This window comes from Equus przewalskii, chromosome 23, assembly GCF_037783145.1.
Source record: "Equus przewalskii isolate Varuska chromosome 23, EquPr2, whole genome shotgun sequence".
Classification (NCBI taxonomy): domain Eukaryota; kingdom Metazoa; phylum Chordata; class Mammalia; order Perissodactyla; family Equidae; genus Equus; species Equus przewalskii.
The window spans coordinates 1216917-1241938 of NC_091853.1; the positions used below are offsets into that span (position 1 = coordinate 1216917).

General features: G+C 48.3%; 1 protein-coding gene across 2 annotated transcripts in view; it reads right to left on the minus strand.

The window, feature by feature from the left end:
• Positions 1–86: 86 nt before the first annotated feature.
• Positions 87–25022, minus strand: part of PM20D1 (peptidase M20 domain containing 1) — a 35758-nt gene continuing 10822 nt past the window's right edge. Inside the window, exons 7-13 of one of the 2 annotated variants that reach the window (XM_008524562.2) lie at positions 24557–24632; positions 24244–24305; positions 23913–23991; positions 21757–21828; positions 15588–15756; positions 13098–13197; positions 87–417 (exon numbers count right to left, since the gene is read on the minus strand). In XM_008524562.2, coding sequence (XP_008522784.1) covers positions 357–417; positions 13098–13197; positions 15588–15756; positions 21757–21828; positions 23913–23991; positions 24244–24305; positions 24557–24632 — 619 coding nt within the window. In that variant the 3' untranslated portion in view covers positions 87–356. Of the gene's footprint in view, positions 418–9134; positions 11853–13097; positions 13198–15587; positions 15757–21756; positions 21829–23912; positions 23992–24243; positions 24306–24556; positions 24633–25022 lie in introns of those variants that run through there. The other variant, XM_008524561.2, reaches the window with a different exon arrangement.

Sequence of the window (25022 nt, forward strand, 5' to 3'; positions counted from 1 at the left end):
TGGCTGGGGTCCCGCACGCACCACCTGAGCTAGGGGCGGAGGGGAGCGTGGCTTCCTCTCACCCACTGATCCTGGTGGCCGCGCGGAGAGAGAGGTCTCCGTCCCAGCTAACGAAATCCAACTTTCCCTGACGCACCTTGCGGGATCAAAGAGGGGTGTTCCCATCTGCCCTTGCCACTTCCTCTCTGCGGCACCTCCACCTCTCCAGCGCAACTCAGGACCAGTTCCCTTTGGGATGGTTTTGTGCAGGGGGTGTGACCTCCCCCACAACGGAACCGCCACCCCAGGTTTTCCCTCTTTTCGGTGGAACCTGTGACCAGTGGTTCCTTCCTGCCCTTTTCCTCCCGGAAAGTGGCTCAGGGGGCGCTCGAGCATGACTCCAGACTCCTGGATGGCTGGTGTCGAGCAGGCGTGTGCCTGGGGAGAGAACACAGTGCTGGTACGAAGCCTTTGGGGCCCCTTCCTCCTGCGGAGAGACGCACACAGTAACCTGAGCGGGTAATTCCTTTGGACAAGGATGACAAACACCTACAACCCTGCCCCCGACCTCCCACACCAGTGCTCAGGATTATTCCAGCTCAGCTGCCGGGACATTTGCATCAAGGGCCTGCAGTCTCAGAGGACTTAGGAGAGGAAACGTCAGTGTCTTAGAACGCCAATTTTGGATTCAAACACTGGGTCTCTCTGCCTGGAGACAGAAGTAGCTGCTGGGCTAGGAAACATTGGGCTCCATCCAAAAGGATCCATTTGTGAATCGTGGTGTAGGGTCGGTGGGCAATCAAGGCTGATGTATCTGGAGACTTCTCACTCAGGGGCTGGAGACTTATACACAAAATCCTGATCTTCCCGCTCTTCCCTTCCCACCTTCCACTTTTTACCCACCCCAAAACAGTTCCTCTCTCCTGTGGGCATTTTTTTTTTTTTAAACAAAGTATACAAGACACGTGGGAAAGTGCACAAAGCCTAAGTGTGACAAATTATGACACAGTGAACATACCCATAGAACCACCACCCAGATCAGGAATTAGATCGCTACCAGCTCCCCAGGGGCCCTCCTTATAGCCCCTCTCAGTCACTACCCCACCTTCCTTCCCAAAGGTAACCTCTGACACCACAGATTAGTTTTGCCTGCCTTTAAACTTGATATAAATGAAACGATTCAGTAGGTATGATTTCATGTGTGTTTGTGAAATTCCTGCAGGACCTTGTGGGGGCAGCAGCCCCTTCATTTTCAGTGCTGTATAGTATGCCATTAAAGGAATATACCACAACTTATCTATTATTTTGTTGATGGACATTTGGGTTGTTCCCAATTTCGGGTTATTATGAATAATACTGCTATAACAGTTTTGTTTGTGTCCCTTGGTACACTCACGTTCCTATTTGTTGGCTATATCCCCAGGAAAAGACTTTCTGGGTCATGGAATAGGCATAGGTTTAGTGTCAGTAAAGGCTACTAAATAATTTCCCAAAGTGCTCACGGTAATTTACATTCCTGCCAGCACTGTCTTAGAGTTCCAGTTGCTCCATATCCTCATGAACACTTTGTACTGTCGATATAAAAGGATTTAAAAATTTTAGCTATTCTGGTGGGGTGTGTAGTGGTATCTCATTGTGGCTTAGATTTGCATTTTCCTGATAACCAATGAGGTAAAGCACATTTTCATATATTTATTTGCCATTTGGATATCTGGTCAAGTATTTTGTCCATTTTCTATTAGGCTTTCTGTCTTATTGCTTAGTAGGAGTTCTTTATAGATTTCAAATGACTTCTTTGTTGGCTATAGGTATTGCAAATATCTCTGTGAGTATATAAATACAGAAGACCTTGGTTTAGGGGTCTTCTGAAGCCTCAGGGCCACTAGGATAAGACTATAAGCTCTATGTCTATTCTGATCACTAGTGTATTCCTAGCTCCTGGCACTTAGTAGGTACTTAGTAAATAGGCTGAAGGAATGATGGATGAAATGGATGAGATTCATCTGGGCAGTCTGCCCTGGGTTGTGCTGGTCCCCACACCACAAGGCCCCCCAACACCAAGAGGGGCTGGAGGGAGCAGATTTCCTTCCAGCCCAGTCAGCTGTGACCTTGGGAAGGGGAAGACACCCAGCCCTTCCCTACCGAAGAGCAGAAATAGCTACAGTCTGTGAAGAGGGAAGCACGGATGTAGGAAGCGGAGGTCACAGATGAAAAGACAGGAACTGGCAGCAGGTAGCAAGCCAGCCAGATGCTTCAGGAGAGACTCAGTTGGGGGTGGAGGGGTGGTGATGTCAAGGGGACAGTGAGGGTTTCTGAGCACGACAAGAACCTCCAAAGGTCACCTAGGCCCTCCTCCTGCCTCAGGACATGCCCACTCTGAAAGCTTGTTAGCCGAGAGCTCTTCTATACTTAGAAACACTTTCCCCCCTCTGAAGGAGAGGCCTTGAGACTTTGGTTGCAGGGTCCTGTTCCAAGCTCCCTACTGTGGACTCTTGTTCAGATCTGGCTTTAACGTCCTCATGGCCTGTAATGTCCATCCTGAAGATGGAAGACCATTAATCACTGCCAGCCCCTTCTTCTCTAGGAAGTCTTTCGCCAGGCCTGTGGCATTCTACAGCACTTTTCTGTCACCGTCTTTCTCTCCTGTGTCCTCTCTTTCTCATTCAGCTATAGCTGATACCAGGGCAGGTCAGAAGTCTCTGACTGACTCCCATTACTATAGGAGAGAGATTTCCCCCTCGCGACACCCTAACAGACTCACAAGCATCCCCTCCCCAGGTCCTCCAGAAGACAATGAGGCTAGGATAGCTCCAGAATTTTCTATATTGGGGTAGCAGTCTAGTTGGAGAAAGCTAGATGATGGGGCATGAGATGGCATTTGTATAGCAAGCACAGTGTTTTCACTTGGAATATGAGATTATTGGTGGAAGTGGGGGGTTTTGGGGAAGGGGGAGGTGTTAATCACTGCCAGAGGCCTCCGGAGGAGCCTGTGAGGGAATTGCCTCTGTGGGGCAGCCTTCTTCAGTCTTGTGTGGCACTGTTCCTAATATACAGTTCATTTAGCCTCTATGCTGAGGTCATCCCAGTTCCATGGCCTTCCTTTAGAAACAGCTGCTGTCTACCAGGGGACTACCTGGATACCCATCATGAAACATCAGAAAATTCCAGAGCCCTGCAAATTCTGGATCCACTAACTAGTGTGGTATAATCACAAGACTGGCCTGACATGGCTGGAAACTTTTCTGTCTTTTGTTTCTGCTGGGGAAGGGGTGCCCCCTCCCATTTTTCCCTTTGCTATAACCCCTCCGCTGATATCTCCCTCCCAGAGGTCAGCCTCTTTCCTGCTGCGCAGAGCTGTGGTGACATCCCCTTCCGGCTTCCTTCAGTTCTAGGAGGATGCAGTGACGGGGGTGGGATGGGGAAGTGAGGCCATCTGTGCTCAGAGCCAGTTGCTCCCACCATCCTCTCTGCATCTCTCTAACTGAGCTCCCCTTTCCCAAAGCCCCCTGGATATCCACCCTGGATTCCTCTAGGCAGGATGATTCCAGTATTTTGGAGCTATAGTTCTGAAATTACTGGGTATAACTGGGAAGGCTTAGCAGCAAGCAAAATAGTCTGGTGAACTATAACTGGGAATAGAGAAGTAATCTTTAAGAGGCCGTGCTGCAGAGTGGAATGTGCCACAGCTTTGTAATCACATGGGTTTGAATCCACGCTCACCTACATATTAGGTGTGTGACCTTCAGCAAGCTCCTTTATGTCTCAGGACCATATCTATAAAATGGGGACACTGGTCTCTTTCTCAGAGATGCTGTGAAGATTACTGATAATATAGCATTTGGAACATTTCTTGCACATAGTAGGAATATTATGATTTCACCAAAGAGGAAGAGCCACAAACGAGGATTAGGGGCAGCTCAGCCTCTCTCTGGGACTCACATTGAAGTCTAGACTTCACAGAGTGCGCAGGGTTAAAGATGGACAGTCGCAGCGTGTGGATGCGGGTGGGGAGCTAGTCTCAGGGCAGCGTCCCTGCAGTGGGTCATCAGCCAAAGATACGTAAGCTTTATCTTTCCAGAGCCAGGATGCAAGCAGATCATATTTTGCAAAACAGATGATCTAGTTTCACACTGCCCTCTGCGTTTACTGCCCTTTGATTATCTACTAGCCAGGGTTTCCTAAACTGGCCTGGTCATAGGAATCACCTGTGGGCATTTCTTTTAAAATATAGATTTCCAGGCCTTTCTCCTGGAAATTCCGTTTCCAAAGATCTGGTGCTGGGCCAGGAAATCTACCCTTCTAATTAGTGCCCCAGATGACTCTCATGATCCGACCAGTTTGGGGAACAGTGCCCCAGCCTGGGGGTTCTCAGCCATGGCTGCATATTAGAACCTCCTGGGGAGCATCAAGAGACATACCTTTGTCATAGGAGGAAACACTGAACTTCGTCTGGGAAGGCTCTGGAAGTCTTCAGACATGAAGATGCTTCAATTGAATCTTCCTGTGTGGATTTACATTATTCATTTAATCCTAATTATTACCCTATGAAGTGGGCTGTTGCAATGTAACAGGTCAAAATTAAGTCAGTGGATTGGAGAAAAGTAGGTGTATTAAAAAGTTATTTAGGTTAGTCGTTAGGGAAATGCAAATCAAAAACCACAATGGGATACCACTTCACAAACACTAGGTTGGGCACAAAAAAAAACAGAGCAAAAACAAGAAAATAACAAATGTTGGTGAAGATGTGGAGAAACTGGAACCCTTGTGCATTCCTAGCAGGAATGGTGCAGCTGCCGTGGAAAACAGTTCGCTGTTTCCTCAAAAAGTGAAACCTAGAATTACCATACCACCCAGAAATTCCACTCCCAAGAATACACCTCAAAGAATTGAAAACGGTGGAGAAAAGCATCTCCAGAAGCAAAGGAGACGTGGCATTTGCAAGGAATATCAGGTTTTTCAGTATGCGGCCAGAGGCATACAGGGGAGTGGAGGGCGAAGACGAAACGTTGGTCTTTAATGATCAGTTACACAGCTTAAGACTTATTTTACATGACTTCTTGTTTTATGTGGTAGATTTGTTTTCCCAACTAGATTACAAGGTCCTTGAGCACAGAGACTTTATATTTTTAAATTTAAATTAATTTTTAATGCCTTATATTGTAAAATTTCCGTGACATCCGCTGACACATTCTAATTTTTTTTAAGACTCTATTTTTAGAGCAGTTTTACGTTTATAATAAAATTGAGAGGAAGGTACAGAGATTTCCCATATACTCCCTGCCCCTATACATGCCTAGCCTTCCCCATTATTAACATCTCTCATGGGAGTGGTACATTTTTCACCAAGGATGAACTTACATTGACACATCAGAACCGCCCTAAGTCCACACAGTTTATCTTAGGGTTCACACTTGGTGTTGTAGAGTCTCAGTTTGTACAAATGTATAATGATATATTTCTACCATTATATTATCAACAGAGTGTTTCACTGCCCTAAAAACCCTCTGTGCTCTGCCTACTCATAACTACCCCCCTCCCACAACCACTGATCTTTTTATCGTCTCCATAGTTTTGCCTTTTCCAGAATGAATGTTATATAGTTGGAATCATACAGTATGTAGCCTTCTCACATTGGCTTCTTTCACTTAGCAATATGCATTTAAGTTTCCTCTATGTCTTTTCATGGCTTGATAGCTCTTTTCTTTTTAGCACTGAATAATATTCCATTGTCTGGATGTATCACAGTTTATTCATTCACCTACTGAAGGTAATCTTGATCGCTTCCAATTTTTGGCAGTTATGAATAAAACTGTTAAAAACATCTGTGTGCAGGTTTCTGTGTGGACGTAAGTTTTCAACTTCTTTGGGTTACTACCAAGGAGCGTGATTGCTGGATCATACTGTAAGAGTACGTTTAGTCTTGTAAGAAACCACCAAACTGTCTTCCAAAGTGGCTGTACCATGTTGTATTCCCACCAGGAATGAGAATTTATTTTTATTTTATTTTTTTTTGAAGATTAGCCCTGAGCTAATGTCTGCTGCCAATCCTCCTCTTTTTGCTGAGGAAGACTGGCCCTGAGCTAACATCCGTGTCCATCTTCCTCTACTTTATATGTGGGATGCCTACCACAGCATGGCATGCCAAGCGGTGCCATGTCCACACCCGGGATCCGGACCAGCGAACCCTGGGCTGCTGAAGTGGAATGTGTGTACTTAACTGCTGTGCCACGGGCCGGCCCCTTATTGTTCAATTTTAAGAGTTCTTTGTATGTTTTAGATAACAGTCTCTTATCAGATGTCTTTTAACATTCTAATTTAAATTTACAAATTTGGTTCTTCTTCCTGATTAGACCCTTAGGAATTGAGTCTCATTCAATCTCACAGTGCCAATTTATGGTGCTATGTTATGGCCTCCCCAGTACTTCTGTCTTAGACTTTTCTTCTGAGCTCCAGACTTGGATGTCCCAGCACTTCCAACTTGTTATATCCAAAATGGAGCCCATCATCTCCTAGATATCTGATCCCTCTTCCGTCTTCCTCACCTCGGTAAATGGAGTCACTCTCCCACTTGCTCAAGGTAGTCACCTGGGAGTCATTTGTGATTCCTTCCGGCACTTCCCCACCTTCTCGCCATCCATCCGTCACCAAGTGCTATCCACTGACTCCACTTCCTAAGTACCCTTTTTTTGGTATTGATTTTTTTTTTTAAATTGAGGTGACATTCACATAAAATTAACCGTTTTAAGGCTAATTCCATTGGCATTTAGTATATTCACAATGTTGTGCAGCATCACCTCTATTTAGTTCTAAGACATTTTCCACACCCCAAAAGGAAACTCTTACCCATTAAGCTGTCATTCTCCACTCCCCTCTCTCCCTAGCTCCTGGCAACCACTAGTTTGCTTTCTGTCTCCATGGATTTCCCTATTACAGACATTTTATGTAAATGGAACTAGGTAATATGTGACCTTTTGTGTCTGGCTTCTTTCATTCAGCATGGTGTTTTCAAGGTTCATCCAGGTTGTAGCATGTATTAGTACTTCATTCCTTTTTCTGGCTGAATAATAGACCATGGTATGGCTATAACATGTTTTGTTTACCCATTCATCTATTGATGGGCATTTGGGCTGTTTCCACCTTTTGGCAATTGTGAATGGTGCTGCTATGAGCATTCACGTACAAACTTGTTTGAATACCTGTTTTCTTTTTCTTTTTAAAGATTGGCCCTGAGCTAATAACTATTACCAATCTTCTTTTCCTCTTCTTCTTCTTCTTCTTCCCAAAGCCCTGGAGTATATAGATGTAGATTCTAGTTGTAGCTCCCTCTGGTTGTGCTATGTAGGACGCCACCTCAGCGTGGCCTGACGAGTGGTGCCATGTCTGCGCCCAAGATCTGAACCAGTGAAACCCTGGGCCACCGAAGCGGAGCACACAAACTTAACCATTCGGCCATGGTGCAGCTCCGTTTTCAATTCTTTTGAGCATGCACTTAAGAGTGGAATTGCTAGGTGATATGGTAATCCTTTTTTTTTTTTTTTAAAGATTTAATTTTTTTCCTTTTTCTCCCCAAAGCCCCCCTGGTACATAGTTGTATATTCTTCGTTGTGGGTCCTTCTAGTTGTGGCATGTGGGACACTGCCTCAGCGTGGTTTGATGAGCAGTGCCATGTCCGCGCCCAGGATTCGAACCAACAAAACACTGGGCCGCCTGCAGCGGAGCGCGAGAACCTAACCACTCGGCCACGGCGCCAGCCCCTGATATGGTAATTCTATGTTTAACTTTTTGAGGAAACAACACACTGTTTTCCCCAGCAGCCTCACCATTTTACATCTCACCAGTAAATGTACAAGGGTTTCAATTTCCCCGCATCTTCACCAACATTTATTTTCTGTTTTTTTGATTATGCCCATTCTGGTGGATGTGAAGCGTTATTCCATTGTGATTTTGATTTGCATTTCCCTAATGACTAACCTAGATAACTTTTTACTCCATCTACTTTTCTCCAAGCCACTAGTTTTCAACTGCTATATTGTAACAGCCTACTTCATAGGGTAATTATTAGATTAAATGAGTTTACACATAGATCAATTCTTTAGAACAGTGCTTGGCATATAGTAATCACTGTATAAGTGTTAGAAAGAATAAAAGGAAGAACAGAGGGACAGAAAGATGGAAGGAAGAAAAAAGGAAAACAACCTCTTAACTATTCTTCCTTTTCCCACTGTCCTTAAGTCACAGTTCAAAATCCCTATCCTGACTTGAAAGTCCCAAACAGGTCTCCTTTCAGTTTCTGGAAGGTACACCACTCTCATCTGCCTCATAGTCTCTGCACACTCTCTTCTCTGTCTGACACAACCTCCAACCTCAACTCTTTGCCTTGTTAACTCTTAATCAGTCTTGAAGTCTGAGCTTATTCACGACCACAGAGGCCTTCCTAATATCCCAGACCAGGCACCATGGAGTATATAAAATAAGACCTTCTCTCTTAGGCTTGGGCAAGAGAGCCCCCTGCCCAGGGCTTCATGCTTTAGAAGGCGCCATATATTACAACCACAAAAGAAGGAAATCTATTAAAAGTCCAGGGGTGTTCTCGTCACTTGAGATCCAGCACTCAGTGCTGGCACAGAGCAACGGGTCACCCTAAACAGACATTCCTGAGATGAACACAGTTCAGGCCCTAGAGAAACACATCTCTCCAAATCTTGCCCTACGTCTTCAGGAAAAAAAAAAATTACGTCTGAACGCCCTGAATGTTTGTGGATGGTGTCACTGTGAACTTTGGAGAAGATGTGCCTTTGGAGCGCAGGGAGGAATTGAGCTGCCAGAGCGCTTAGCTAAGAGAAAAGAAAATTGACTTGTAAAATCCTTCCTCTCAGATAGCATAACTGAGTAGATGCCTGCATGACACGCATTTCCCAGCATGCTGAGCGGCCATTTTCTTGTTCCTCTTAGTTCCAGTCTGGTGCTGGAGGCGCTCAGGAATTAGTGTAGTATTTGCAACACTGCACAGGCTGGCTGAGGAAAATTCGGTAGTGTTAAACAATTTATATTCTTCTTACATTTTTATATCTGTAGCTATAGATGCAACATATATTTAACATGATACTCTTTTTATTGTTAGCTACATCGTCAGTGAACATTTAAATCGCAAATAGTTTCATTTTTATAAAAATATTTAATTAGAGTTAAATTCAAAAAAATTAATGAAGTGTTCAGCTCTTCGGTAGTAACTTTGTCTCTATTATCTCTCCTCTGGAAAGAGGAAAAGAATACTGGATCTACAATGGTCAAATTTTTAGCAACCCAGGTTCAAAACCAAGGGACCCCAGTCAAACTTCACTCCTTTCCTTTCCCATTCCCTTTGCTTGGAATCTTTTGTCCTCCTTCCAGCCTTAGGGAGCGAGGTGTGAGGAACAAGCTTGAGCTAAGTCCTTCATGAGGACGTAGGGTACACCTGTGATTATCTGCCGGCATTCTTTCAAGGTGAATTTGGGGAGTGGTGGATGGATGGGTGCAGGGGCGGAGGAAAGTCCCAGGCTCTCTCCCCACGCTGCCCAGCCAGCACTTTCAGCTGCTCCCTCCAGGAGCCTTCAGGGGCCTGGAGTGTCTGCTCTCTGAGCAGAGTTTGGAGCAGTCCCTTCAAAAGCCTTCCTCTCTACTCTGGGGGCTCAGAAGACTATCCTTTCAGACGCTAGAAGAGAGTGGTGAGACCGGATGGGGACAGGGTCCCCTGCTCATTCTTCTCTGTCATCCCACAGATCATTAGAGACGAGGCTGTCCGCAAACTCAGAGAAAGGAGAAGGGCTGAACCCAGAAGCTGGGGGTGGGGCTGGGGGTGGTAAGGAGTGTTGGCAGACAGAGGGAGAGGTGTGACTAGGGAGAGGTCAGCCAGGGGAACACAGAGAGCCTGAGCTGAGAACCAAATCCAACAGGAGAGCAGTCTTTGTCTCTGAGATCTCCCTGGATCGGAACAAATGAGCCACCAGCACAGGTTCTTGGGACGGGCAGTGTGGGGCAAGCAAAAAAGCCCCGGACTGGGGGATTTTTGATGGGCATTTGAATCTGGGGCTGCCCCTTAAGAACTGTGTGACCTTGGGCAGATGACGTCTCTGAGTTTCAGTTTCCTCTGCAGTACTATTAGCACAGGCTTTGGATTCAGAGAGACTGCCCCTAACACCTGCATGACCTTGAACAATACTTAACCTCAGTCTCAGCTGCCTCAGCTGTACAACGGGCGCTAACACTTCAGAGTTGTCAGGATCAAATAGGATAATCAGTGGGAAGTGGATGCCATCAGTAACTTAGGATCATGGAGTAACAGTGAGTTTGGGGCCAGGTGACAAGGGTTTGAATCTGTGTAACTTCTCTGAGAACCAAGTCCTCCTGGTAAGAAGGGGGAGCAGTACTTTCTTCATGGGGCTCTTGAGGGGCTCCGATGAGGTAAGGTGGATGAAAGCATTTTACACAGCTCTGTACAAACGTGAAGGAGTGTTTTGTTCTTCAGCTCACCCCTTAACAAAGGCTGAATAAGTACTGAATTGGCCAAAAAAGGGAGGGTGAGGGAAGGAATGTGAATCATGGAGTAGCAAAAAATCTCAAATAATCCCCGCACTGTGTTTCTAATACTTCCCATTAAGCCCGAGCTCCAAGGAATAGCTCACAGGCACTGGGGGTGGGGGTAGAGGTGGCGAGGGGGGAGGGAAAAGGAGCCCACTGCTGACAAATCCCAGGAAGGCATGAAAGGTCCTTGTCTGGTGAGGGAAAAAAAAGGGAGTCTCACAGGTCCCTGCTCCCTCTGCCTCCCTCCGTGACCCCAAGTCCCTTGTGATGCACAAAGTACAGCTCCCAGCCAGTGAGCCAAGAAATGCTGCCTTCCAATGCCTCCCACCTGGCAGCTACTGAGCAGATTCAAGTATGCTCAGGGTCGGATTCCAGAGAAAAAAGACAGGGGCTCTGCTGTCCCCAAGGGAGGGCAGCTTGTCCCTCCTCATGCCTCACTAGCCAGGGCAGAACCCCTCAAGCCAGTCTCCTCCCCCCTCCCTCCCCACCCTGTGCCCTCCACTTCCCTTTAATAGGTCTGAACCAGGACATGGTGCCAGGCCTGGCCTCCACTGAGAGGCTGGATCACGAGAGCCCTTCCCTTGGGAGCTCAGCCCACATTAAGTGCCAGGGAAATGTTTCCACAGATTAGTGCCTCCTGGGGTGGGACAGCAGCAGCAGGTGGCAGGAACAGGGCAGGGGAGGGAGCAAAGCCCAGGGAGCCCTTGGGAGGAGCCCAAGGACAGAGGCTTTCTTCTCAAGGCTCCAGCTTCCAGAGCCAGGAGGTTTGGGATTCCTCCAAAGTCCCCTGCCTCAGTTTCACCCCTCAGTGACCAGGTGATGCTGCACAGATCACTTTATTTGACCAACTGTTGTGGTAATTATAGTAGTATCACAGTTTGCCTAAGTCCTGCTCCAGATGTAGAATAAATTGGAGGATAAAGGGAGGGATGCAGGGGCAGGAGAGGAGAGATGAAGAGCCAGCTAGATAATCCAAGCGGGGAGGAAGGGAAAGGAAGGTACAGCAAGAAGAAATATGCTGGCCCCCCTACTCCCCAGCCTAGTTCTTGGGTGAGTTCAGGAGACAGCAAGGCAGATGGGTGATGTATTACAATGTGGTTTTGACCAAAACTTCCATCAACATTGGCTTCCCCCTTGGGTTGGTCGTCACTCAGCATCAGGCACCCCTAATGCAGCTGGCTCCTCCACCCTACAGTTCGTGCTGGTGAGGAACCAGCACCCAGTCTCTGTCAGCATTCTGGATAAACTCAAAGATGAACTTCACCTGGCTCTCATAGGCTTGGACTGAGATTTTCTCATTGCGTCCGTGGATGCTGAGGGAAAGAGATTTGGGGGAAGAGAGGAGAGAGCCAACTGCTGTGGTCAAGTGTTATTACAGAGTACCCGCACCGCACATCATCTGAAGCACTGGCCTTGGACCCTCCAGAGGCAGGAAGTGGGCAAGGTGGGAGGGGCCCTTAGCGAGAAGTGAAGCTTCATGTGACATGTTGATCATCTCTCCAGGATCCATGCCCATGGCAAAGAACAGTGGGGGGAGATGATGATGAACTTCTGGGGAGTCCAAAATCATCTCCTCCTCTGAAATCCATTCAATAATTTCTCCTCTGAGGGGAAATTATCTTTCTAATTCTCTTTCTCTTAAGGCCAGAGTCCCCAGCTAGACTCTAAGCCAGCACCCCCCTTGCCCACCCCCACATTACTAGGCAAACAAGAGGATAGGAAGGGCAAACGCCCAGGGTACCTATGGGGTTCTCTGCTTCACCTAGGGACTTCCCCATCGGATGTCAGGCCCGCAATCTGCCTCCACACAACACCACAACACAATGCAACAGATGACCAGACCACACATGTAACTTCAAAGATGAAAGCAAATAAAGAGTAGTACCTGCCCCACTCCCATTAAAAAACAAAGAAAAACAACCCGTGAAAGCTGTTCTTAAGCAAATATTCAAATATTTTCATGCTGTTGGAAACTGACTTATGGTGGAGAATCAGGTCTGAATGTGATGAGAAGAGGCAAGTGGAAATCATCTCCCCACACTCCCAAGACCGAAAATGTGCTGAAGAACCCACAAAGTAGTAAGTCACACACAGGAGTCAGAATTAGTGATCATGTCTTAGACCCCTATAGTGTGTTTTCTTCTGAGAATTCAAAACACGAGCCCAGCTTTGACCTCATGTGTGTCTGTATTTCACCGAGTGGTAATCGAGAACTCTGGAGTCTCCCCATTTTAGGCAGAAATGAGGTCCAGAGGGTAAGCACTCTCCGAAAGGGAGGAAGAGCTGAGACTGGCACCCAAGGGTGCTAATTCCCCCAGGTTCTCTGCAATCATCTGATTATCTCCATCTCTGAAAAATAGTGGCCGATTCCCACAAATTCTGGGGAGTGGCAAGACTGCAAGGAGGAAAGTTGGCCAGTTGGCTTCTACTGTGTCTCTACTTTGTGCAAACCTTGGCTCTCCTCCATTCTGTGGACTGTCAGGAGAACAGGCTGGGAAAGGGACAGGTCAGGTGCATCTCCTCTCCCCCCTATTATTAAACCTATTCCACTCACTCACCCATAGGAGCCCTGAGGCTGCAGGTAGACGGGGTTGAACCGGTAGATGCCAGTGGTAAGGTTCGTATAGTGTCTGCTGTCTGTGTTGCCAATGCAAATACCTAGAAAGGGAAGATGCAGAGGAATGGGGCTTCATGTGAGCAACCAAGACAAGGCAGTGGTGGGGGGTGGGCTGGCTGGAAAATTAAGCCCCCGGGTCACTAGAGAATAATGCCTGGACCCTCCTGGGAAGCTGCAGCTATGAATTTTTGTCCTTCAGGCTACCCATTCTCAAAACTTTACTAAAACACCATTTCAGCCAGAAACATGGCATTTTCTCCCAAGAACATTAGCGAGCTATCCCTTGAATGTACCAAAGCTAAGTGCCCTCTCTCTGTGGTGACCAGGGAGGCTGATATCTTCATTTCATATGTAGCCAGACTGTTTCAGAAATCTAGGTATCACTTCTTTATTGTCTGAGCTTTCTTGTATATCACCCTAGGTCAGAAATAAACACTCTCTGGGGAACTTTACTGCTGTAACATGCAATCTTCTTAGAGCAGAACATAATTTCCTGTTATTTTTGTCCTCTGGAGGATGACTGTCTTCCTAGAGTCAAACCTCAGGTTTGGAAAGTCCCATGATACTCTCGAATGTCCCACTCTCCTGAAGGTAGCAGGCTGCCACAGTCCCCAGCTGGCGCTGGGATTTGTCCTCAGTAGGAGTATTCTTTGGGAAAAGACCCCCTGGAGCATCAATTAAAGTATGGTGGTGGGGCCGGCCCCGTGGCCGTGGCCGAGTGGTTAAGTTCGCGTGCTCCGCTTCAGTGGCCCAGAGTTTTGCCAGTTCAAATCCTGGGCGCAGACATGGCACCGCTCATCAGGCCATGCTGAGGCAGCATCCCACATGCCACAGCTGGAAGGACCCACAACTAACAACACACAACTATGTACCAGGGGGCTTTGGGGAGAAAAAGGAAAAATAAAACCTTTAAAAAAATAAAATAAAATAAAATAAAGTGGGGTGGCATGATTTGCAATGGTAATTTGTTTTGTTCTACTTTCCACTCCTGGTTTTAAATGGATAATTAGGCCCTTCATAATTCCTTGCTTTAGGGATTTCTGCCAATTGATGTCTGCTTATCTTTTTTCCGTACAAGCCTAACTCTGTTGATGGGATTATGGCAGGTGCCCCAGAAGTGAGAGCGTAAAGGAGGGAGCCTTTGAGGGCCAAGAGAGAACAACTCTGGAACTGTGAGGGCCAGGATCCCTGGACGGTGGGGACCCAGGCCCTGCTCTGTGGCAGGAGTCCAAGGAAGTGGCAGACCTCAGAGGGGATGGCTGCCTGGTGTGTTCAGGGAGGATCTTAGGTTTAGAATCAAAGATCCACACCCCAGACAGGCCAGGGAATCAGTGTAAATCTTCAACCTGAAGTGACTTTGTGGCTGGGACAATGGATGTCTCAGAGGTAACCACAACAACCGATGACCACTGGCTAAGGGATCCCAATGCTACGTTGTTGCTTAAGACCCCGAGGGCCCAATCCAAGGTGGGGGCCATGGGGTGCTTGGAGACCTCAATAACATCTGAGGTTGAATTTCCTGAGGAGTGGGTCAGATTTAAGTTGATCGAAAAAAACAAGTCTGCTTTTTTCATGCCTGAGGAATTTGGAGATAACAGAATTTCACCCTAAGCTCTTTAAGGAGCCATGCCTAGCAAAGGGGCAGGTCCTAAGTAGGAGCTTAGAAAATAAGGGAATCCACAATTAAACCCACATAGAAGGAAACTGAACACAGGTCTTAATATCAGAGCATCTTCTCTTGACATCACAGACTGAAGAATCCCAAACTGTGGTCAGCCTTCATCTGGTGTCAGAATCCCCCAGGCTATTTGTTTAAAAGGTGATTCCTGGTTCCTCTCCAGACATGGTTAACCCGAATCTTTGGGAGTGGGTCTAGGTAGTCTGCATTTTAATAAGCTCTCTAAATGATCCTCTTTCACTCTTAAATTTGAGAACCGCTGTCCACACAGCACAGATTTGGAAGGTATGGTGGAAGACTGGGGATAGGTCCCAGAGGTGCCGCTGCTGGGAGAGATGAAGGGAGTTGATGCCAACAGTAGAGCCAGGAGGCATGTCTGGGCTGCGGTTCAGAGGTCTGCTGCTGAGCTGGTGTCCTAGAACAGATCAGAACCAGACTGGGGGGAATGTGGCCCGCTCTGTGGCTCCTCCAGAGGAGGGGAAGCAGGGCCAACCCTCTCCTCCATACCAGAGTGGCTGGCCTGGGTTAAGCAAGGACCTGGGCTTGACTGACCTAATTTATTGTTTCTGCTCCTTTCCTGTTTGCTTTCTCACTTCCACTCGGAGGGGAAAATACAGTTCCAGTCCCATCAGGTGGGGAAGCAGCCAGCTGTTTCCAGGCTGAACAGCTGGGGTGGGGGTGGGGCAGTGGACACTGGAGAGGAAACAGGCACAGCCCCCACCTCCCTCCAGCCACAGCTGACGAAGTCATTACCTGGGACAACAATGTGGACCTCCGGGAAGACGGACTGGATGGTCTGGCGGAGCAGCTGGTAGCCGAAAGCCTGAGAGTCAGAGGGGCTGTTGGGCAGGGGGTCAACGGCATTCAGCACGTGGAACTGGACCCTGTCATCAGCCACAGTGTTCTTGACGAGTTCTAGGACCTCAAGGGGGCAAACAGAGGGAGTTTGATTTCTTGCTCATCTGCTATCCAAGTACCATATGAATTTAAACAGTCCTGATTTCTCTCCAGCAAGGCAAGGCCCTGGTGTTGACAGAGACGCATTTTAGCACCAGGACCTCAATTTCAGCCGACTGACCATAGGAGACAGAAGAGCTAGGTCTTCCTGCGAAGCATCTACAGCATGGAAGATATAGGTTAATGTTCGGGGGCCTTGCCTCACAGCCAGGAGGCAGGTGGGGAAGTGGAAAATCAGGAAATTACGTATCCTTCCCCTTGGGTCGTGAACCACTGGCTGGGTGAAATCATAGAAGAAACAGCCGAATGGCAATTTCAACCACCTGGAGGCAGGGGGCTAGACGTGATGACTTCACTTCAACCTGGGACAGTCTCAGACAGGTGATGAAAGGGTCACACACTGTCTTCCCCTCTCTGGACATCCCTGCTTCCTGTTTGTAACCAACTGCACCAGAGCCAGGAAGATGAGCTCAGAGACACAAAGTGAGGAGCTGAGGGACTGCATTTGTCACCCACTAACTGCCCCGGGGAACTCTAGGGTGGGTTTGGATGCATTTAACTGTTTTTCCAAATTGTTTTTCTCCCTTTTGTTATGTTAAGGAGATGCAATCACCAATCTCCACGAACCAGACCAAGCCTCACCACTGTGACCTTTGCTTTTGCCTTATGTTTAAGGCTAAGATCTCTCCAGGAGGAGCTTAGGCTTTATTACCATCACCTGCAGTGTGTGTGGAAGCATTTCCCAACTGAGCCTGTGCAAGCCAACACCCACCTCTCCCTTTCGAATATTCATTTCCTATCCAAAATAAAAGGTCCCTGCTTCCCTTTGTTTGGGGACACCATGACTCTGGAAACGATTCCTCGTGGTCTCCTGTTTGCTGCAAATACGCTTTACTTTGTGAGACAACCACTTCTGGTGGAGAGTCTGATTTAACTCACCAGGAGGGAACCCACTTTGGTTTTGGTAACAGATTCAAGTTTTCTCTTTGGCTCCTTTCCTCAGGAAAGTACCTGAGGAAGCTCCTAGAAAATTCAGTCTGACATGACTAGAGCTGAATCCAGCCAAAGTCCTGGTCTGAGGCAGGATGTAGAGCAGACACTGAGGATCAGGTCCCACACAGCCATGTGGGACTGGCCCAGAAGCTTGGCTTACGTTGGCCCCTCAAAGCCACCCAGCCACCAAGGGAAAGCCCCAGCACAGTCTCAACCCATCTGATCAGCAGGTGCCTTGTACTGCCTCTGCCCTAGACAGGGGAGCATCCCACGGGGGACATTATCTCAAGAGTACTCCTTTTGGGTCAGTGTCCCCTCGAAGCATGCTAGGAGCTGAGTCTGGAAAGGAAATGAGGGCTCCTACTTCTGGCTTAGACACCACCATTTGAGCCAAACCAAATCCCCTGCTGCTGGATTGGGGGGAGGTCAACTCACTCATGAGAGCTTATCTTCACTCTAGCACTTACGTTCCAAATACTGTGATGTAAGAATTATATATAATTTTGATATATTCTAGACCCACTGGGACGTTCCTGAAGTCATTTCCTATAAGGTGAGTTGGGACTGTGCCCTCTGCCCCAAATTACTTACTGCCCCCAGAAATTCAAGAGGCACACAAATTGCACCCTCCTCAGTGAGAGGCCACAAGAGCCCGTTTCCCACTAGCTGCTGGCCAGGTCCTGCCTCTAGGGCAGAGCTGTCTCTACCTCATTTCTATATTTCCAGCACCAAGAACATAAAAGGCATGAAATTTAAAAGATGTGAACCAATCAAAATAACAGGAGTTTTCTCACTAAGTAACTTGCCCAGGGTTACACAGCAGTATGGCTGAGCTGGGTATCTGAACCCGGTCGGTCTGACTTCACAAGGACAAGGCGTAACTGCTTCCAAGGTACCTATAGGTTGAGATGGTGAGGAGTAGAGCCAGAAAGAGGGCGGAGTTTGAAGGAAGAGTATTTGAAGAATACTGAATTTGAAAGAAGGATATGAAATGGATGGAGAAAAGGCAAAAGGCAGTCTGAGAATGGAAAGGGGCACACAAAAACCGAGGAGTGACGCCAAACTTTGTGCCTTGGACAGCCGCTTACTGTTGTGTGACCTCGGGCAAGCTCCTTAACCCCTGTGCTCATCTGTTAACCTGTGGATAATAGCAGCATCTACCTGGTGAGCGGTCGTGACCACTACTGGAATATATGCGACATGCCTAGGCAGCGCCTGGCACAGAGAAAAGGCTCAATAAATGTCAGCCGTTACTTGTTTTGAAGAGGGGGGCACCCTGGGTAGTGATCAGAGGCACAAGGATGAGACCAGGAGGAGGGACTTGTCAACGGTACGAGGGACGTCTAAGGTCACTTTAGAGCACATTGAGCTCTCTCTCCTCTGAGCTCCCACAGCCCTTATAGCACACGCCCACACCATTATGTTAGTCTCTGTTTCCTCTTTAGATATATTTTCCTCTCAAGTGACTGGTAAATTTGTTGAAGGCAAGGACAATGGATACTTAAAAATTGGTAAGGTCTTTAGAATGATAAATCCAGCTTGTCCTGCTGTGAGGCTGCTCATTAGAACATCCACGGCAGCTAGCAGCCCACCTGTGCTTGTAAACTTCCAGCGGCAAGGAGCTCACCCTCCTGTGCCATATGCCATCCCACCTTTGAGCAACTCGGTTATGAATGTCATCCTTATAACAAACTGAGATATGGCTTCCTGTCGCATCTGACCCCTCTCGTTTTTTTGTTTTGATATTATATATACTCTACAGGATATAACATAGTACTAGACACATCATAAATGCTCAGCAGAATCTCACCTTTGTCGAAATTAGAGGGCTGTGCTCTTGCTGCCTGGATGCTGTTCCCCAGGTCTTTGCTCCTCCTCAGGTCTCAGTATAAACGCCTTCTCAGAGAGCAGCCCACTGTTCCACCCCCACCCCACAACCACCTTGTGACACACCATCCTATGGTTTTCTTTATGGTACTCATCTCTTAAAAAATCGCCTTGTTCATTTGTTTCATTACTTGCTTAGTGCTGTCTTCCCTGCTAGAATGTAAGTGCCATTAGAATGCGAATCTTGACCGTCTTGTTCACCATTTTCCCAAGTGCTTAGAAGCACTTAGAATGTCTAGCCCACAGTAGCCACTTAGTGAATGAACAAATCAAGGAAGGAAGGACTCTTCTGTACAATATGCTAGACAGGTGGGCATCCAGCCTCCGAGGAGCTCATTACCATCCAAGGTGCCATATTCCAAAACTCCCCTTTAAGGGGGGGGGGGGCTCATCTTAAGCACCTCCCAGCGGCCTAATTTGTACTCCTTGAGGCCCATTCAGAACAAATCTTCCTTTCCACATAGTAGCCTATTCCATTTCTGAAGACTCTTGCTCCTCATAGGCAGGTGCTGGAGACCTAGTGAGATGCACGACATGAGGGAGACCAGGTAAAGACGGAGGAACAGGATTCTGGGAGCCGTTTATGTGCCCACCAGATCCAGCCCAAGGCTCTGCAGCCTCTGCCGGCAGAGCAGCAGGGAGTGTCCCTGATTCGTGGCACTGGGCACGAGGGAGAGGAGTGATGAGGACAAAGGGGCGCTGTGCGTCCGGGATCATGGAGGCTTTCCATTCTTCACTGGGGCAGGGGGGCAGGATGGCCCAGGGACTCCAGGGATCTCATCAGACAGACAGGGAAGGAAGGCCGCTGTTGCCGGGGACTAGAGGAGGGAAGAGTGCCAGCACCTGGGGAGATGAAAGCCCCGGCTCGTGGAAAACAGGCCTTGGAAAGGGCATGGAGTTGGGAGTGAGGCTGGAAAAACACTGGTGGAAAGACGCTCAATGAGGGAAACTGAGTGATTTCCTGGCCCCATGAGCCCAGGGAGAGCACAAAGGTTGGCGCTCGATGAAAAGCAGCAGAGCACAGGGCTCCCACTGGTCCCAGGCCCTGCGAATGCCTGTTCTCCTCCCTGCGCTGCAACGAGGGGTGTGCCTCCCACCCTGTGTGAGGACAAACAAAACCCTCCATGGGGAACGGCTGAGGGAGAAGGGACCAGAGTCTAGGTGTGGCTGGCCAGAGACTCAGGAAACCCCTCCTGCCCGGAGCCCTGCTTCGTCCTTGAGCGCATTCTCCCTCGGACAGAAGTCGGGTGGGCTCTTTTGATCATGCTGTGAAGGATTAGATTCACCTTTTGAATTCTTCTTAGCTTACCTGATGTTTAAAGGAGCTGCTCTTTCCTGTAGATGCCAAACATTCTGTATAACTTCTACTCACCCCTTGGATTTCAGCTCAAATGTCACTTCGTCAGGGAAGCCTGGCCTGACCCCACACAAGGTCTGGTCGGTCCCTTGTTATAGTCTCTAACAGCACCTGTCCCTTTTCCTATAGTCTCTAAAGGCACCATCCCCTTGTCATAGGACTTAAGTTCATTTTAATAATTTTTAAATTGATGTTTGTAGCAGACTACTGCAAGGCTGTGCTCAACCCTCTCCTCTCCTCATTTTTACCTTTTTTTTTTTGAGGAAGATCAGCCCTGAGCTAACATCCACCGCCAATCCTCCTCCTTTTGCTAGGGAAGACTGGCCCTGAGCCAACATCCGTGCCCATCTTCCTCTACTCTATGTGGCACGCCTACCGCAGCATGGCCCGACAAGCGGTGCGTAGGTCCGCACCCGGGATCCAAACTGATGAACCCTGGGCCACCGAAGCAGAACGTGAGCACTCAACCGCTGTGCCATCGGGCCAGCCCCACTCTCCTCTCCTAATTGCACACGTCCTTCACATGGGATTTTATTGACTCTAGAGGTTTCAATTCTGTTAATAACTCTCTAGCCTCTACCTCCAGTTCATTCTCTCTCTGGACCTGAGGTACTTATAATTGCCTATTAATATATTCTAAGTGTCTTGATCTTCTAAACTATCATGTTTCTCTGCGAACTTGTTCTTCTTTCCGAACTCCCGAACTTGCTTAAAGGCATCAGCACCTGGCCAACTACCCGGGTTAAAACCCCTAGAGTCATCCTGCCCTCACCCCCCATCTGTCACACATCACGCCCTGAGCCCTCTCCCACACCTCTGGCAGGTGCCCCCGTCACCACCCCATGTCTACCACCTCCACTCAGACCTTCATGCCCACTGCCTGAGACGCTGCAACCGCTTCCTAACTGTCTCTTCCCGCCCCAGCTCTTCCTCTGCATTGCCACCAGTGCTGTCCCCCTAGAAGCAAATCTGAGCACAGCATAGCCCTGTTTGGAGACCGTCACAGTTCCCTCCTATCCACAGATCAGATCTCCAACTCCTCAGCGTGGCACCAAGGCCTTGATCCGCTTTCATCTCCCATCACTTCTCCCCAGTTTATCCTACTCTTTAGAGGATACTCCTTATCCTTACTTTAGCCTTACTCTGACTGCCTTACTTCTAGAAAAGTGCTATTTGTCTTTTAAGTCCCAGCTGAAATTTCTAGTGGTCAGAAGACTTTCTTGACCCTCAGAGGTAGCATCAGTCCCCTTCCTTGCACTGGTCCTACGGTAATTTGTTCATCCCAATTGTTACGATCAGTGTGGTGGCTAGAAGCACAGACTCTGGAACTGGACTCCTAGAAGTGCTGTCCTGGGCACGTTCCTTACCTGCACTGTTGATGTGTGCCTCTGTTTTCCCTGTGAAAGGGGGAGAACACAGCTCCTACGTCATAGGGTGGCTGTGGGGATTCTATGAGTGTGTGTCTACCTTAGAACAGCCCCCAACGCCCAGCAAGCCCACTGTGTGTGTTTGCCCCTAGCATTCATGTCCCATCCGCACCCCGCGAGACTCCAAGTTCCTGAAACCAGAGATGGCCCACCCTGGCCAAGTACCCGGCACACGAAGACTCTGAAAAGTGCTGGCTGAGCAAATGAGAGACCGGGCCAGCCCTGGGATTGCAGCTACACCAAGGTCCCCAGGGCCACCCTTCCTGATGCTGGACTAGTTGTCGGGACATATGGCACGTACCTGCTGGACTGTCTGTGCAGGGTGAATCCGGAAGTTGACTGTAGCCTGGGCCACCGAGGGGATGACGTTCACCTAGAGAGAGAAGCACAAACTCTGGCCTGATCCAATCTCAAGTCCCCTACACCCGAGCCCTGCCCAGGAAACGTCAACTACCACCAGAAGGAGGGAAGGAAGCAATCTGATTTAAAGGTCCTGGGCTTACTTGTTTCAGCCTGCCCCTTGGCTTCCTTCTCTGGGCCCTTCCCATGTGGTTATGTTCAGAGCTAGAGGTCTGTCTCTGCTTCAGGCCAGACCTTCAGGCTTCTGGGAGCTGGAGGGGGTCACAGAGAGCTGCTCAGAGCAGAAGTGCTTTCTCTGACCACCCAGACGTCTGTTTCGGCACCGTGCAGGGCCACTGGCAGTCTTCCATGTGCGCTCTTTCCCAGGGTCCCCAGCGGTCAGTGTTAGTGCCCTCTGGACAGGGCACCCAGAGCCTCTGCAGTCCCCCATGATGGCATGTTTGATCCCTGAGGGGGATGATGGTGCTGGTGGTGGTTTCTCATGTCCAGCTGTGAAATTTGACTCTGCCTGGCCTGACTAGGAAGAACCCAGGACTAACTGGAGAAGAGAGTTAAGCTATGAAGGGATTTTTCCTCAGAGGCCATGAGAGAACCGAGTCCTCAGTTGCATGTCTTTCTTTGAAGTGGTATGCTGCAAAAAGGCACCGGACTACGAATAGGAGAACTGGGCTGTTACAAATTAGCTGTGTGGTTTTGAATAATTACCACCTTTTTGTGCCTCTGTTTTTCAACTGGCAATTGGAGCAATAACGCTCACAGAGCTGTCAGGTGGATCAAGCGGAGGAACAAATGGGAAAGCACTCTGGATAGATAAAAGCACCATTCCAACGCAAGGACACAGTACGATTATTTTGGTGAACACTCTAGGCAGCTGGTGAAGACGGCTTGGGCCTGGCTGACACTGGACACTCCAGTTACGCCGGGAATTAATTCTGAGGCACCAATCACGTGTACTCAACCTGGGCTCCAGATCACCAGATGTCCAAAGGCCACGGTGTGTTCTAGGTCAGTGTGCTCCTCGAAGCGGGGCTGGTAGTACTGGTAGTAACAGGAATGGTCTCACTCCTTTCAAGATCTGAGAGAGACCAGGTCCAGGCTAACGAGTGTGGCTGTGGCTTGTTCCTTTAAACAGAGATGTCCCTAAGTGGGCAATCCAACTGGAAGTAGACCAATTTGCTGAAAAGCAGTTCTTGGAATAAAAATTTTCCGTGTTGATTCCCCTGAAACTTATTTCTATGCAAGTAAGCCTCATATAGAATTTACATTTTCTAAGGCCACTCAATATTTAGTGTATTTCGGGAGAGGACAATGTGTATATTTTAAGTGTGGTATAGATCACAAACATTCTAGATTTTATAAATGGCAGGTAAGTTTCTCTCTTTCAATTCAGCATAACACTAGGGGAAAATACATTAATCATTCATTAAATTTGTTAGGTAGACAAATCTTTCAAAATATGAGAAAGAATAATAAAAAGATCCTTGGTGGTAGAAAGGTTAGAAACCTTTAGTCTACATGACCAAAATGCTAGGTAAATACATAACACGTTGAATGAGTATTAACTCCCAAATAACTCCTCCTCCTGACACTAGTATAATGGTTGTTTTGCTTTTTTGTGTGTGTGAGGAAGACTGGCCCTGAGCTAACATCCATGCCCATCTTCCTCTATTTTATTTGTGGGACGCCTACCACAGCATGGCTTGCCAAGCAGTGCCATGTCCGCACCCGGGATCCGAACCAGTGAACCCTGAGCCACCAAAGCGGAGCGCACAAACTTAACCGCTACGCCACTGGGCTGGCCCGTAATGGTTGTTTTCTGGAAGGAGTACAGACCCGAAGAACCTGAGGGGGCTGTGAACCCCATACATTACACATATACAAAATCTGGCCAGCAATTTCAGAGGTTCTGTAGACCTCAGCTAGAACACTTGTTCTTGAGGGTTAACCAACTGATGACAGAGGACAGTTCAGCTCTGGGCCTTCCTATTACTCAAACTGTAAGCAGAGGAGGAAGGAGGAGCCAGAGATAAAGCCAAAGGATGGAGGTGTAGGTGGGCATCGAGGAAAAGGTGTCTGGGAGGAACCAGGCAATGTTACCTTGATCCCTGCCTTGAACATGGTGACTGCTGTGGTGGTCCTGACCAGTGCGCTGGTTATCTTATTCCTCTCCATTAACCTAAAGCAAAAGGACTAAGGTCAGATGTTAGGAAGAACTGTCTAATATGCAGAAAGAACTGATTGGAGGATCACCCACTTCCCTGAACCTTGGAGAGCTTTAAGACTAGGAGGGACATCCTAGAGATGAATTAGATATAGTGCCTTGTGGCTGAGGGACAGTTAGTCAGGCCCAGGTAAGCCAAAGTGAGGGGCCGAGGGGCTGGGGAAATTTGGGGTGGGGGACGTGAGGGAAAGAAAGACAAAACTTTACCTGCTAACAAGGGGCCGAAATAACCACAGGTTGCTCAGGACTATATTGATAGGGAAGGGAAACTGGAAGGGAAAGAACCAGGTCAGTAAGACGTCAGAGGGGTCAGTACGAGATGACCACTGTACCCGAGGCCTGGGTCTCTCCCTGCTTGAGATCTCCCTTGGGTCTTGGCTCCGCCACTGGACGGGAATAGGTCACAGAAGGCAGAGCACTGTGAACCTAGGGCCTTTTCATTACTCTAAAGGCTACTTCTCTGACACTCTTTCTTCCTCTTCTACAGCTGATCAGGAGCCGGCAAGACTCTTTCCCACACCTCATCTGCCAGCTGCTGCAATGCCATCTTCAATGGCCCGCCTCCAAACATGTTTGGCATTGGCGTCTGCTCCAGTCTGGAAGAGAAATGACGTTCTCAAGACTTACCTAACCCCAGTCAAAGATCACGGTCTGAAGAGAAGGAGGGAGAGAGGATGTTGCAACAGGCCTGGCCAGGACATCTCCCACTCACCTCTCTATCACCTCTACCAACCCAACCACTCCAAGATCTCAAGGCACAAGCTGGACCACCTCTTCTCCACCAGCAGGAGCTATCCCTGTCTACCAATCCGAGTTAGCGCACCCTCCTCTCATGGCACCTCCCACACTGTGGCAGAACTGTGAGTTCCTGGAGGAGAGAGATTGCTCTCCCCCACCGTACATCACGGGGCACAGAGCCCCGAACACGGTAGATGGTCAGCTAAATATTTAACTGAATAAAGATAGTTCTTCTTCCCACTTTATAA